At 31.6% G+C, this 15,199-nt stretch overlaps 1 protein-coding gene across 3 annotated transcripts in view; it reads right to left on the bottom strand.

The window, feature by feature from the left end:
* Window positions 1-1,384: 1,384 nt before the first annotated feature.
* The window catches only part of LOC148629500 (uncharacterized), a 52,865-nt gene continuing 39,050 nt past the window's right edge, over window positions 1,385-15,199 (bottom strand). For all 3 annotated transcript variants that reach the window (XM_088552413.1, XM_088552423.1, XM_088552429.1), the window contains 17 exons: window positions 14,376-14,541; window positions 13,612-13,731; window positions 12,619-12,694; window positions 12,400-12,433; window positions 11,882-12,023; window positions 11,482-11,590; window positions 10,783-10,932; window positions 10,045-10,201; window positions 9,295-9,370; window positions 7,762-7,849; window positions 7,111-7,298; window positions 6,787-6,951; window positions 5,509-5,638; window positions 4,466-4,534; window positions 2,600-2,729; window positions 2,179-2,323; window positions 1,385-1,656 (listed from right to left, as the gene is read on the bottom strand). In XM_088552413.1, the coding sequence (XP_088408539.1) occupies window positions 1,519-1,656; window positions 2,179-2,323; window positions 2,600-2,729; window positions 4,466-4,534; window positions 5,509-5,638; window positions 6,787-6,951; window positions 7,111-7,298; window positions 7,762-7,849; window positions 9,295-9,370; window positions 10,045-10,201; window positions 10,783-10,932; window positions 11,482-11,590; window positions 11,882-12,023; window positions 12,400-12,433; window positions 12,619-12,694; window positions 13,612-13,731; window positions 14,376-14,541 (2,083 nt within the window). In that variant the 3' untranslated portion in view covers window positions 1,385-1,518. The remainder of the gene's footprint in view (window positions 1,657-2,178; window positions 2,324-2,599; window positions 2,730-4,465; window positions 4,535-5,508; window positions 5,639-6,786; window positions 6,952-7,110; window positions 7,299-7,761; window positions 7,850-9,294; window positions 9,371-10,044; window positions 10,202-10,782; window positions 10,933-11,481; window positions 11,591-11,881; window positions 12,024-12,399; window positions 12,434-12,618; window positions 12,695-13,611; window positions 13,732-14,375; window positions 14,542-15,199) is intronic.

The following is a 15,199-nucleotide window of genomic DNA, read 5'->3' as shown; positions in this document are numbered from 1 at the left end:
TTTGTATGTTTTTTGGATTTTTTTTGGCACAAGGGACTGTTTCCTGTTTATAGAAAAGAATCCCAAAATATTAATTTTTAATAAAAATGTAAATCATATTGAATGATGCTAAATGTTTAACTTGTCTATTTTGGGGGTCATTCTATTGAACTTTATGTCTATGTATGGATTGAGATGTTTGGTGATGGTAGACAGAAATTGTTATACTATACCATAATACATTTTTTCAAGATCAGTATACAAGTATGAAAATACACAACTTGAAAGAATTGAAATAATTCAGCTCGATTGATGCAAAGTGTGAGTTGGCCCCCTCTTTAATTGTGAAATAAACAAATATTAGATGGGATGATTTATTTGCAGTAACCAATTTTTTAAATCTTACATACTTTTGTGCTACAGCAGCAGTATCAGGTAGTCCATCGTAGTCATAGTCAAAAGCAGGACTTCTATTGAACTTTATGTCTTCCAATTTTTTCTCAATTAAAATGTTTAATTTTTTCCCTAAATGAAATTTTAAAGCTTTCTAAACAATTTTCATGGTAATTTTGATAAAGATTTCTATTTCATCTAGTCAGTAAATTGTTGTCCATAAATAAAACAACATTATGTTATGGAGTTTTGTCACTAAGCTACTATATCATCAGATGACAAAATTTATTTTCTTTTATTTTATGTGTTTGTTGAAATTGATAAATGAATATTAAAGTTTAGAATTATATGTACTCTATCTATTCTTCATTTACAATGTACACGTATAGCTACTAGCTCCAATGTCCTAGCTATATGTACTGAACATAACAGATTTGGTGACTAATTAAAAAGACAACTAAAGATGTCAATGTCTTTGTGTAAGTAGAAAAATGGCTAAACTGGCCACCGGTTTACAAAGCACTCTTAAGACTTACGTAAACACATATCCTTAATAAACCTATTGTACTTATGTGTATGTAAGTCTTTCCTAAGCTTTGTGAAACAATGCCCAGATCTGGCGTTGAATTCACAAAATGTCATAAGAGTAAAGTTGACTGTAAGTAATGATGTCACTATCAAAAATAGCATTGTGACGTCATAACTTATGATCAATTTCACACTTATGACTTTTTGTGAAATCAATGCCAGTACCTTTAAAATAAAAGTGTAACACTACTATTGTCAATCATACATGTAGATGTGGTACTAGGGGCTTTGGCTGATGGATTAGCCATTTGACCTACTTCTTGACCCCACATTGATCTGAAAGAGTTTCCCCAGCTGTTACCTGTCTTGGTCGGTTAAACTATGGTGTGGTAAGTTACACAATATTTAGATGCAGAGACAATTAAGATCTGGAGACAGGAAGTGTACTGCAGTTGGTAGAAGGTAAATAATACAAAATAGAACATCAAAATCTTCATTTACTATGGAGCTATTCTACTCTACATTGTTCAAGTGTATGAAACTAAAATCAATAGATACAATAATGCTACAAAATATAAAGATCACACATCTGTTAAAAAACTGATCACAGAAATGCTTTTAAACAGTCCACAATCCATGAGGTAAAAATGTTCTTAGTTGTATATTGTCTTTATGATTAGTAAAAAACTTTAGACCTGTCAAGAGTTCTATGTCTCTGATTCTAGCTTCATTATCTGTCAAATAAGCATCTGTGCTCTAAAAAAAGAGAAATCAAAATGAGAAAGGATCGATTATATTTCTTGAAGAAGTAACAAATAGGGGAGATAACATTCACAAACCATATTGTTTATAAACTAGCAGAAAAAATAATAAATGAACAAAAACAAAATAAGACAAAGTTTAAAATATTTTTTTTGGAATACACAGGTTAAAAGCCAATGACAATATCAGTTGTGGTACATAAAAAAGAGTCAGAATAAACATGGAACTTTGTGAGAAATTGTATGTCACAGTTGAAAATAAGCATACTCAGTTTTATAAATAAAAAAATTAGTAATAAGATAATTTTTGTTTCACATCTCTTTCCAGGTTAAGACAATTTTATTATCTTTAAGGTTCAGACAATGTCACTATATCAAAGGTTTAAAAAAGTGTCACCACATTTAAGGTGTAAAAATCAATGTCGCCATATTTAAGGTTTAGACAATGTCACCATAATTAAAGTTTCGACAATGTCACACTATTTAAGGTTTAGACAATGTCACCATATTTACTTACCAGACAGTTATTTTCATGTGGAATGTTAGGTAGTATAAATGATATGGTCTTGAGATCTGAACAGGAAGACATGTCACCTGAGGTACACTTAGTAACTATCAGGAAAATGTGGCTTGGAACTGGAATGTCTTTTACTTTGGAATGGCTTAAACAAAAATCAAAATACATGGTGTGGTTTTGTACAATATGTCTATGTATGGATTGAGATGTTTGGTGATGGTAGACAGAAATTGTTATACTATACCATAATACATTTTTTCAAGATCAGTATACAAGTATGAAAATACACAACTTGAAAGAATTGAAATAATTCAGCTCAATTGATGCAAAGTGTGAGTTGGCCCCCTCTTTAATTGTGAAATAAACAAATATTAGATGGGATGATTTATTTGCAGTAACCAATTTTTTAAATCTTACATACTTTTGTGCTACAGCAGCAGTATCAGGTAGTCCATCGTAATCATAGTCAAAAGCAGGACCAGTGATAATATTTACAGGTCCATTTTTCATGGACCATTGCTTTATCTTCTGCATCAAAGAACTCCATATTCCTGTTTAAAAGTTGTGTACGGATAAATTAATTTGTGTCATAAATCAATCTGTAGCTACTAATAAGCATATTGAAGAAACCACAAAAATAAACTAAAACTGAAATCTCAAAATTAGACAAGAAACAAGATCGATCAGGCCAAATAAAACTTATTAGTAGATTCTCAATGACAAAAATAAAAAAAAAAGAGGCTCCCGGAAGCCTGAATTGCTCACCTGGTTGAACTTTTGCCTTTAACTCTTAACAAGGAGTTGTCCAACAATTTTGACTAAATGAAGACTTTGGTAGGACTTATCATAAGGATCATTTCATCAATTGAAAGTTTCGATCTATTATAGCTTCCAAGATATTGGCTGAAAACTGCTAAAAACATAATTTTTCACCTTTCAAGGACAATAACGACCAAGAGTTGTCCAACACTTTAATCCCCTGCAGAATTTGTAGGTCTTATCATGAGGATCATTTTAGCAATTAAAAGTTTCCTTCTTTCAAAGTTTTCAGAATATTGGTTGATAACTGTAGGAAAAAAACACATCATTTTTTACCTTTCAAGGGCAATAACTCTTAACACAGAGTCATCCAACAACTTTGATATAATGCAGACTTTTGTAGGCCTTATAATAAGGATTATTTTGGCAACTGAAAGAACTTCAAAGGTTTTGGAGATACATAAGAAAAACTTCTGTCTCTCCCCTTTATTTAATTTTCAGTAACAGCGGCTAAGGAGCATTCATACCAAGTTCTATTCTAATTGGTCCAGTATTTTCAGAGAAGAAGAGTTTTGAAAAATTGTTAGAGATGATGAAGGATGCCAAGTGATGGCAATAGCCTCACCTGGCCTGGCCAGGTGAACTAAAAATCAGGGTGGGAATTTCAAAATTAGGATTTTTTTTGTGTCAGTTTTTCGTATTGAGATACTATAACAAACAAATCTTCCATTTCTTAGTGACTAAGTCTTTCTTCTCTGAAACTGATGTGGCTATGGATTTAGATTATATCTAAATTCAGACTAGCAAGTATCTGGCAAGTAAAAAAAATTAAATCCTCCCTCCCACCCCATATTTTTTGTAAAGATTGGATGAGAATCTACCATTTAATTTTACTTGGCCTAACAAGAAATAATTATACACATGTACTTGTAATATTCCTATGTATTCAACCTACATGTAGCAACATCAAAGTTGTGACTACTATATTGACACAGAAAATTAAATGCATCTGAATTCTTTTTGAAACAAAACATTTAAAAACTCTTCTGATTTAATCCAATAACCACAATATGAATGATAAATAAACATAAAAAAAAATATGGCCATCATCTTCTGAAAAAAAAAAACCACAATATTTTGGAATAACACAAGGTTTTATGAGATGTCATGCCAAGTATATCCTGACTCATTCCTTATTTTTGCTCAATAAGAAGTTTATAAAAGAGACTGACAAAAATTGCTTACAACATGTTTTATATGATACCAAATTGAAGCAATATTTCTGATTTATAAGGGATCAAAGATTTTTGCAAAGAAAATTTTGCATGTCACTACATTAATTGAAAATTTCAAAGTTCCATTAAACAAGAAGTTGATAAAAGAGAGAAACAAAAATTGTTACATGTTTCAGCGTTTATGGTATGTTTCCAGTGATTTTTCTAGCACTCGTCATTGACGAAAAACTTTTCAGGATGACGAAAATAATCTCATTTTTTTCATAAAGACTAATGGTCTGAACAATTTTTACCTGTCATGAATTCTTTATAGACTGTCACATACAACGATGACAATTTATTGAAGTTTGGTTGCTGTCCATCTACAATATTGAAAGGATAAGTATATGCTGTGTAAGTTATGAGTTATAATCATTTACATGAGGAGTAAAGAATTTATTCACCTATTTTTCCATAAAATTACAGAAATTTTAAAATGGTACATAATTTTAAAACTTTATTTGAAAATGGAAAAATATGACATTTTTACATTGAATTAACCAAGAACTACTCCAGCAGTGCTAGAGGTAGCATTGCAAGCTATTTTCTGACTTGGTGCCATCCTAACCTCTAATGTCTGACATGCTGAACACCACTGCAAATGTAAATAAGCTTAACATGTGTTTTAAAATATTTCGAGTCTTTTATTTACAAAAAAAAGTTTAAACTAAACAGAAATCAAGCAAAAAAATCCTAAATTTTTGTTAAATACCTAGAAAACATTTGTAATGAAGACAGTTATCAAAGTGACCAGCCATTTTGAATTAGGTCACTAATTTTACGGATTACAATATATTTTTGACACAACTAACTTAAAGTTGGTAATGGCAATTTGTTGGTTAATTTAATATTTTTGTTTCACAAATTTAAGTCTGTATTATTACTTTATTTATCAACTGGATGTACACATTCAAAATGCTGAAAACGAAATTTGAAGTTCATTTGAACTGTTTTTACAAAGGATTTCAGGATTGCTGGATTTTCTCATCAGGTAGGCTATTTGTTTTTCTTAAGTTTAGTCACCTTCTATCATGTTAGAGTAAAGAGATTGTATAAAATGTTTTAAATGGTAAATAATTAACTATAATTCTGCCGATTTCAAAGAAGGTCAGAATGGGCAGTTTGCAATATAGCGCTTGGAGGTAAGAGGTTGGGGTGTGGAGGAACGGAATTCCAACCGCTTACATACAATTATGCTTAAATAAGAAAAGAATACCATAAAAAGGTATTTGTTTTTAAAAAGCTCTGTCTGCCACTTTTTCAAACTACTAAAACTCCTGTTCTTAAAATCTATTACCTGATACTCTTAAAGAGGCTGGTGTGAAATTATCTGGTAACATCTTTGTCATAAGGCAAGTCTTAGTGGCAAAATGTGTAACTCTTTCATCTGGCAACTCACAATTCTTTTCAGTTGTCTGTGTGTATGTCTACAAACATTAGAATTTAACAGTTCAGTAAACTCTTTGTCATATTAACAATTTTTATTTAATGCTTGTACTATTATCATATGTTAAACATGACAGCTTCAGGTTGTCAAAGAAGTGAAAAAAGATACAGATATCCTATCATAATATAATTTATACCATAACTTTAAACTGTATGTCTGCAAAAATGAGGCTCAGAGTAATGTTTCAAGATTTCATAAAATTACTTAATGCAAGACTGAAATCACAAAATTAAGTTTCATTTTAACTTTTTAAGGAGTACTGTAAAACCAGGTTTTCAAGTTTATAATGTCCATACCTACTGCAAATATCAAAGAAGGATATGGGCATAACACTGAAAATTGTCTCATCAAACTCAAATTTCAAACTTAATTGGTAACTCATCCTGATAGAACTACAGTGAAAGTACTTTAATTCATGGATACCAATTTTCGTGGATCAGGGAAGAAACACAAGTTTGTGGATTCTTGAATTTGTGGTTTTAATGTTTTCAGTATACTCATCAATGGAAGTGTGGAAATCTCTCATTCGTTGAGAACCAAATTTCATGGTTTGGTCTACCCACAAAAACCACAAAAAACTGGTACCCCATGAACAATAGTACATTCAATATTAAAACACTTCCAAGGCCTATGTCAAAAACTTTACCAAAATTTATCTGATCTATATATATATACAGTATATTGAAGGTAAACATTTATCCTAGGATCATTCTGGAATCATGTTCAAATGGGCCAATGCCCCTACTATTAAATCATTAATGAGTCCTGAAGAAAATAATTTAAATTGTTTGGGCCATTTTATTGTCTCAACTGTCATTCAGTTTGATGACACCTTTTGAATTTCAATTTGGGCTTTAACACATGACCAACCTAACATGAAGTTGCATGCATTATTGTGCTACATACAGGAAGTTGACATCAGACAACAAGGCTTGCACCATAAGTCTACAGTATTCTAAACCTAATTTGAAATCAATCTGTACAGAGGCAGCTGAGAGGATTGCAATAAAATTAGGATGGACAAATGGAATGACAGACATACAAGGTGATTCCAATCAAACCACTCACTGAGTATGAGTATAAAAATGATCCCCGACACACTGTGATTTCAGTACAGATAATACTTACACTATTATCCAAAGTATATGATGACCAAACTGGGTATTGGTAGTTAACATTATATCCTGTGACATGAGTTGGACTGTATAATAGATTTACGGTTGAATTCAGGCTTATGTCAGGAATACCAAATGGTGTGTGTTTTATTTCTACCGCTTTTTTGTTAAAAGATGACTGAAATATACAAAGAAAGATTAAGCTAATCTATTCACCAACTAAATAAGGTTTGATAAAAACAATGTTTCAACTGAATTTTCATTAAAAAAAACAATCTCTGCAAACTTCTATGGAAGTAAATAAAAACATTTTTAAATTTTAGGATAATTGGCTTACCTTTTTAATATCAGCAAATGATGGACAGTTAGCTAGACATTCTGGGGATAATGATATATTAGGTGTTAAAAAGCTCTTTGAGTAGTTCATTCTATGTTTGTCAGGAACATCTTTGGGAGGATGTTTTAACAATTTGTACAAACTTCCAATAGTACCATTGTTTGGAGCAGCAGATATATTCAATATACCTGTAAAAAAGTTATATTAGGCTCTTTAAAGTTAATACCTTGGTTTTCATACCATTTTTTTTTATGAAAACCAATGAGGAACTTTTACCTTTTTATTGTCCAAACTGTGATAAGGATGCTTTTAACATTATTTATGTAGACATGAAAAAAACGGTGAGAGAGGTGTGTTTTATTTACCTCTATTGATATGACAATAAAAACTGGTAACAAGGAACCTTAAAATAAAGACATGAGGACAAACAATTAATTCACAAGTAATTCACTTTGTGAGGCCTTAAATTTTTTCTCTGATATGACACTACATATTGTTACTTTAAAGTTTAAATTGCAATTGTATTCTGATTAAGTAATATATATTTCTAAAGTTTACCATACTAAGAAATACTAAACTACTTTTTTTTCCAATTTTGATCTCTTTATTTGAACTTTATAACAAATGTGAAATAATAAAATCTATAGATACCTGACATTAAATTGTATAGTTCTATGTTCTCAAAGGGTTCTATGACAAAATTCTGTTTGAAAACAGGTCCATGGGCCAAAAATAAAGCCTGAAACATAAAACATTTATACAATATAGAGGAATGTTTTTTTTCTTAGTAACATAGTAGGTCACTCTAACACCTATATTGAAGGTTTTACAAGACTAATAGAAATTAAGACAATATCATCATGTTCTTAACATTAAATCAAACTACAGAAACATTGGGGTTTTAGCTCACCTGGCCTAAAGGCGTGTGAGCTATTGTCATCACTTGCGTCCACTGTCCGTCGTCATCTGCCAATGTGTCTGTCATTCGATTGTTAGCTTTTTTTCAAACAAATTCTCCACTGAAACTGCCAGCCAATTGGAATGAAACTTGGCATGGTTGTTCCTTACAATATCTTGCACAAAATGATTGTTTAAAATTTTTGAAATGTTAAAAAACATGGCCACTGGTACTAAAATAGACCATAGGGGTTAAAATACAGTTTTTTGCAAATAACTAAAAAACAATTGAATTTAGCAAAAATTTGATGGGGTAATATTGCTCCCATCAAAAGACGGACCTATACCAAAATTTTCAAAATGATTTGTCACCCGATGTATGATTTATGGCCCCTGAAACAGATATTTTTGTTGTTTTTCACATGTACAACTTTGAAAATCTTCTCTGAAACTATGCAACAAAAACAATTAAAGTTGGCATAATTGTTCCTTAGGGTATCCTGCACAAACTGACAGTTAAAATTTTTTTTATCGGTTGAAAAACATGGCCACTGTTACTAAAAATAGGGGTCATAATGTTTTTTTTCTATTAAAGGTAATCCTCAACTAAAGAAGAATAATGAAGATGAAAGCTACTCATAAGATAAACATGACATTCTGAGTTGACTGGCAGTTTTGAAATTTTCTGTTTTGCGACTGTTTTCAAAATAGCTGCCAATTTGCGGCCATTTTTACCAGTGGCTCAGATTCCAATGATTTTTGGTAACCATCGCAAACATGGTATTCTAAGGTGATGACGAAAATTTGTTCTGGGTGGCCATTTTCCCAATAATTTATACACTTCCTTTGCTTTTAATAATTTTTGGTTTATATATTAAACATGGTCTCCTGAGTCGAAGTGATGATGAAAATGTTGTATAGCCATGATTTAACTTCATTCTATGTTCTTTTTCAGCAAATGTTTACTCCCTCAGATGCGGTAGGATAACAGGTCATAGGGGTACTCCTGCCCAAATTTTTTTCAGAGGCTAAAAGAACACTTTGAATGCATTCCAACATTTCATAGTGCCTTAGGTACTCAACTGAAAATCATTCATCAGTAGATGCTCTTTTTTCAGCAATTTTTTGTCAAACATGGTAACAAAGCATGATACAATTTCTTACTTGGTAGATAGAGCATGGTTTGCCAGGAGAGAGATTCAGGCTCTTCCAGGACTTCTTGTTTTAAGATGGAGATAATTTAAAGTATAGACTGTTTTTTAATCTGAAACTTGAACTAAAACTTACATTCATTGATTTGTAAGCATTGTCGTATCCATGGTTACCACCCTGACAATATTTCTTATTGTAATTATGCAGTGATCTACAATAAAACAAAATACAAATATTTAGTGATTTCAGTTTTTTTTTTTTTTTTTCCATTATAAATTCTATCTACCGGTATATCTATACAAAATAAAATTTATTTACTTTTTTCATTTTCCAGTACTGATCTCTGTTAAAATCAGGCAGTGGGTGAAACTGGGTTATTAGTACAAGTAGAACTGAGGTACACTGACCAGATTTTCTGTCATTTTTTGGCAAAATGAGTTATAATTTTATTGAAATGCACTACAAATTAATGTTTCAGCTACAGATAACTCTGTCCAAATGTTTTATTTTTCAACATTCAAAATGTTCTTTTGAATTTTATGCAGGTTTCTGATTTTTCAAATTTCACCTGATTCCTACGAAGACTAGTACAAAACAGACCAACTACCACAACATGAATCTACTTTGGAAGGATTGTAATTTACCGATATAATTTTTTTTCTATTTATCAAAAGTTCATTGAATTCCTTCCTTCTTTTCACAGTGATTTGAACTAATATACATTTCACTGAAAAAATTTAGTTTTCACAAACCAACGAAAGTAATGAAATCCCAAACCTGAAAAAGAATGATCTTTCACACCATTTTAAAATGTATCAACACAGACTATTAATTCTTGTATAATATGAGTATGCTAATAAGAGAACTATATATATTATTAAGTACCTATATGTAAAAAGCCACCTATCCTCTACATCAACGACAATATCAGCTATTCTTTTAGTGTTGGCATAGTGATGTCTCTTTGGTAACAAGGACTTCTCAAAAACCTTTATGTGTGGTGTTTTACAGCTCAAATTAGCAATAATATCAGATATAGGCACTGAAAAAATATGTAATGGTAATAGAAAAAATAATTTACTGTGAAAGTACTTTAATTTGTGGATACCAATTTTCGTGGATCAGGTAAGAAACATGAGTTCGTGAATTCTTGAATTCATGTTTTTGAGGTTTTCAATATACACATCAAAGGAAATTTCCTTTTCCTTGGGAACCAAATTTCGTGGTTTTGTCTACCCACGAAAACCATGAATATTGGTACCCCACGAAAAATAGTACTTCACAGTAGATGAAAGCCAATTTGTAATCATTCATCTTTACTTCATCCATGTTTATCAAACTATGTTAATATTACTTCATAAAATCTTAAATCTCCATGAGATTTGATCATGAAAAATAAATTATATATTAAGTAAAAATATTACAATAAAATGCATTTTGTATTGGCATTGTCGTTTATTAAGTCAACACCAAACATCAACTAAAAACAAGGCAGATACAGAAATCACAAGTATGTTATAAAATCGTCTTTTTTCTTGTAATGCAAATATGACAAAAAATTAAAGATGTACTGTTTTACTTCAATGACTAAAAATTAAACTGTAAATCAAATTGTAACTTTACCTGGATTAGGGACAGGATTAGGATGGTTTGGACTATATCTTATCTTTGGATTAATCCTACTGAATGCTCCTTCATAAATATACATGTTGTTGTACTGTGTTAGATAGTCTCTGGCTGTAATTATCCTGTTACAATCATTGTCTGACATACCTGAAATTTTTACCATTAAAAAAATAGTAGTTACAGAAAAAACTGTAATGAAAAGGTGTCACTGATGGAAATAAGGACAAACAAGATTAAAACAGCACATACCCTACCAGTGTACCTGGTCCATGCTCCCAGTTTTTAGTGTAGTCTGAGTTGCTCATTTACTTTTGTTACTTTATATGTATAAGTTTGGTTATTTTACGAACAAACAAGATTAAAACAGTATATACACTCCTGGTGCACCTGTTCCATGCTCCCAGTTTTAAGTGGAGTCCGAGTTGCTCATTTACCTTTGTTACTTTGTATGTATTATTTTGGTTATTTTATGTTCTTTTTGGTGTTTGTCTATTTTCCATGTCTAATCTTTGTGTCTGGATTACATTCTTCTGATTTCTGCTAAAATCTTGGTTCCCTTGGAGCACAGGAATAATAAGATTTTACAATGGAAGCTCTAAATACTTAACAATGTTCAAATGAAAGTTCTATATACTACTGGTAGTACTATTCCAGCACAATTTTAACTTATAAGAGATAATATGTATAGAACTGTACCATGATCAGCTACAATGATGATATTAGCACAGTTATGTAAATCAGCTCGGTATAATCCCTCCATCAGTCTACCAACAGCTTTATCAACCTTATCCAAGGCTTGACCAATCTGAAACACAGCAAATTTGTTATTTAATGCTTATTTTAATAAAGGATTCAATAATATGCAATAGGTTGTGTTGGCAAAATGGCTGGAGAAATTGGACAGACACAAGACAGTACAAACTGCTGATAGTCTTTTATTGAAATGATATATCATGCTTTACAGACATCATTAAAGACCAAAAATTAAAATTTGACAGACATTAATTCATCAGGTTCACACTTATGTCCTGCTTGATCAGATTGATTTAAGGATATGCATGCAGTGTTCAAAACCTTGAACTTTGATATAAATTACCTTGACAATGTCATCAGGTCCATAATTATGACCAGCATGATCAGGTTCATCAAAATACAATGTGGCAAAATCTGGTCTTTTGCCCGGTGGTAAAGATAACCATGTCAGTAATTCATCTACTCTAGAGTTGAAGGGAATTCTCCTGAATATTATACAGTTACTTTTAGTTTAATTGTAAATTTAAAATTCTTATGTTTTCAAATTGCAATAAAATGCTCAAATGCTCCAAGGGGCTTAGCTTGATGCAGTGATAGAGGTTACACCCTGAAAAGTTGGACAACTATTAGCATGATTTTCAAGCTTTGAATTTCAAACCATATAATTATTTGACACATATTTAATCTAATATCTGGAAACCAATTGTCTACAGATGACAGTGAAAAATTTCTGTGGTGATTAGTGTTGCATTAGAAGACCGTCTTACTATTATTCATTCCCTTTAATGTGATCCCCTTATTATTACAAATTAATTTTAATCAGAAGAACTGATTACAACATTATAACAAACTAATCCTCACCCATTATACTTCTTCCAAATATCTGGATACATTCCTGAAATAAAAATAATACAAATAGGATTAGAAACAAATCAGGTAACAGTAGTTTTTTGGGGTTTTTTTTGTTGGCATCATACCATGATTTTGTAATACTGGTATCTTAAAATATTCATCAATAACATTTGAGCAGCAAAGAAATCCTCAACTTCTGAAACTTATAATATCTTCAGATATTCTTACCTTGAATGCTTACATCAGACCCAGGCCAAAAATAGGTAGCTGAAGTCTTGTTGTGTTTTTTCACTGTATTCCATATCTATCGATGTGAAAGATGAACAAAATATAAAACAAGACATAAAACAAGACAAAACAATGATCTATTATTTAGGTTAAACTCATGAATATTTAATAGTTCCCTTCTCACCATGGATGAAATAAAACATGCAATGCTTCTGCCCCCAGAATAAAATGTTTTATGAAATCTTGCGAATACAAAGTGGAAAGCAGGTTATTATAAATTGGCATAACAATCACATTAGTAAGGTGAAAAGGAGAATCCAAAGCAGGACTAGGAAATCTCAGACACCTCTTCTGTAAGACTCCAATGATCTCAGACACCTCTCCTGTAAGACTAGGAAATCTCAGACACCTCTCCTGTAAGACTTCAATGATCTCAGACACCTCTCCTGTAAGACTTCAATGATCTCAAATACCTCTCCTGTAAGACTCCAATGATCTCAGACACCTCTCCTGTAAGACTCCGATGATCTCAAACACCTCTCCTGTAAGACTCCAATGATCTCAGACACCTCTCCTGTAAGACTAGGAAATCTCAGACACCTCTCCTGTAAGATTTCAATGATTTCAGACACCTCTCCTGTCAGACTCCAATGATCTCAGACACCTCTCCTGTAAGACTCCAATGATCTCAGACACCTCTTCTGTAAGATCTCAATGATCTCAGATACCTCTTCTGTAAGACTCCAATGATCTCAGACACCTCTCCTGTAAGACTCCAATGATCTCAGACACCTCTTCTGTAAGATTTCAATGTTCTTTAACTTGATACATTATAGAACATGAAATCTTACCATTAGATGTCTGAGATTTCTCTGAATTCCACCACCACTGGAGTTTGATTCTTATCAGTCACACCGATATCAAGAGTTGACTGTAATATTGTCTACTAGTACCATAAACAATACATCTTACTGAATAGAATACTTAACTTACAGGTTCACCTTTCCACCATCTTGGATCACTAGCATTAGGTTTACTCATACCAAACCAGGATCCTATTGTCTCATCATACATGTTGTTGTCTATAATACCATGAGATTCTGGATATAAACCCTGCAAATTTGTAAAAAACATAGATCATTAAAAAAATCTTATTTAAACTTGTTAAACTTTTACTTTGGATATAATACAAATTGTAAACAAATGCTTAGCAGTGAGACAGTAAAAGTGACTGAAATAAACTGTATCATATGAGACAGGTTTAACTGTATAACAGTTTGATACTATTTAAGTACCAGTCTATATAAAATTCAGACAATGCCTATGGTACATGTGATTTGTGGTGTAGAAATACCCACCGAATATACAATGTTTTTTCAACACTTCAGATGCTACATTTTTTCTTAACAAATGTCTTTTCTGTTTTCAGAACTGTACTCTTGAGAAAACCATACATTCATCTCACTATAGAACCAATCAAATCAAATCAAGAACAATAACTCTTGCAAAGTGCTTATTTCATGTACTATCTATGTACTTTTTATCTCAAAAGTGCAACACCAAAATGAAAAAATAAGACTAACTATGAGGTCTGTAACTAATTCTGAATAAGAAGTAAAGTGAATTTGGTGGGTTTTGACATACATGAATCACCTACTTCAGATTTTTATGATGACTGCTACTTAAATTGATTGAGCCATTGCAAACCATTAACTTCCAAATTTCAATTGTTTGTGCATGTTCATACATAATCTTACTGTGACAATAGAATAATGATTAGGAAATGTCTTTGTTGGATACACTGATCTCATGTAAGGAGCATGTGATCCACACTGACTCAATTTCCTGACATACGGAGTAAAGTTCCTGAGTAAATAATCTGCTCTGAACCCATCTAATGATATCAAAATCAGAGGTTGGTAACTAAAAATAAAAGAAAAGATGGTGCACCTCTATTTGGTTAATGGAGAAAAATGTTTGTTCATTATCACTTGCAGATGGTAATAGACTGAATTTAATTGAAACAATAATAAAGGATTAGTTTTTCTCAAATGTGGGAAACTTATATTTTTTCAGACATAGTCGGTATTGAGTTCACTTTGACATCACATGACACTGATGATGTTTAACTATGGCAACCTTATCTATGGAGCTTACAACCTCTTATCTATGAAGCTTACAACCTCACATTTCACTTAAACAAAAGTGATGACAACTGTGAAATTGAAGGCTCCAGTGGGGCCGTAATGCCCAGAATAGTTTCAGTCAACAGTTTTTGACTTTCATACATTGGCTTACACTGTTCACCATATAAAATCTAAATCAGACTTGGTATTTTAATAATAGACTGACAAAGCGAGAAAATGTGTTGGCTTTCTGTTTTTAAAGATTGTACTTGTTTTCACATGGTGTTAAGTTGGTGGTTTATAAGTTTGTTCCATAGAACTTTAACATCTTATTTTTATGCAAATTTCAAAACAATGAGCAAAAGGCAAGTTACATCTCAGGGTGTCCTTGGTAACTGAACCCTTTCTGAAAAGGATTAAGAATTCTTTATTGTCTGTTATAATGAGATAAATAA

This window comes from Perna viridis, chromosome 1 (assembly GCF_037379345.1).
Source record: "Perna viridis isolate PV_CMFRI_1.1 ecotype Kerala chromosome 1, ASM3737934v1, whole genome shotgun sequence".
Lineage (NCBI taxonomy): Eukaryota > Metazoa > Mollusca > Bivalvia > Mytilida > Mytilidae > Perna > Perna viridis.
Note: the sequence above shows the minus strand (reverse complement) of the source record. Positions and strands in the feature narration are given on the sequence as shown.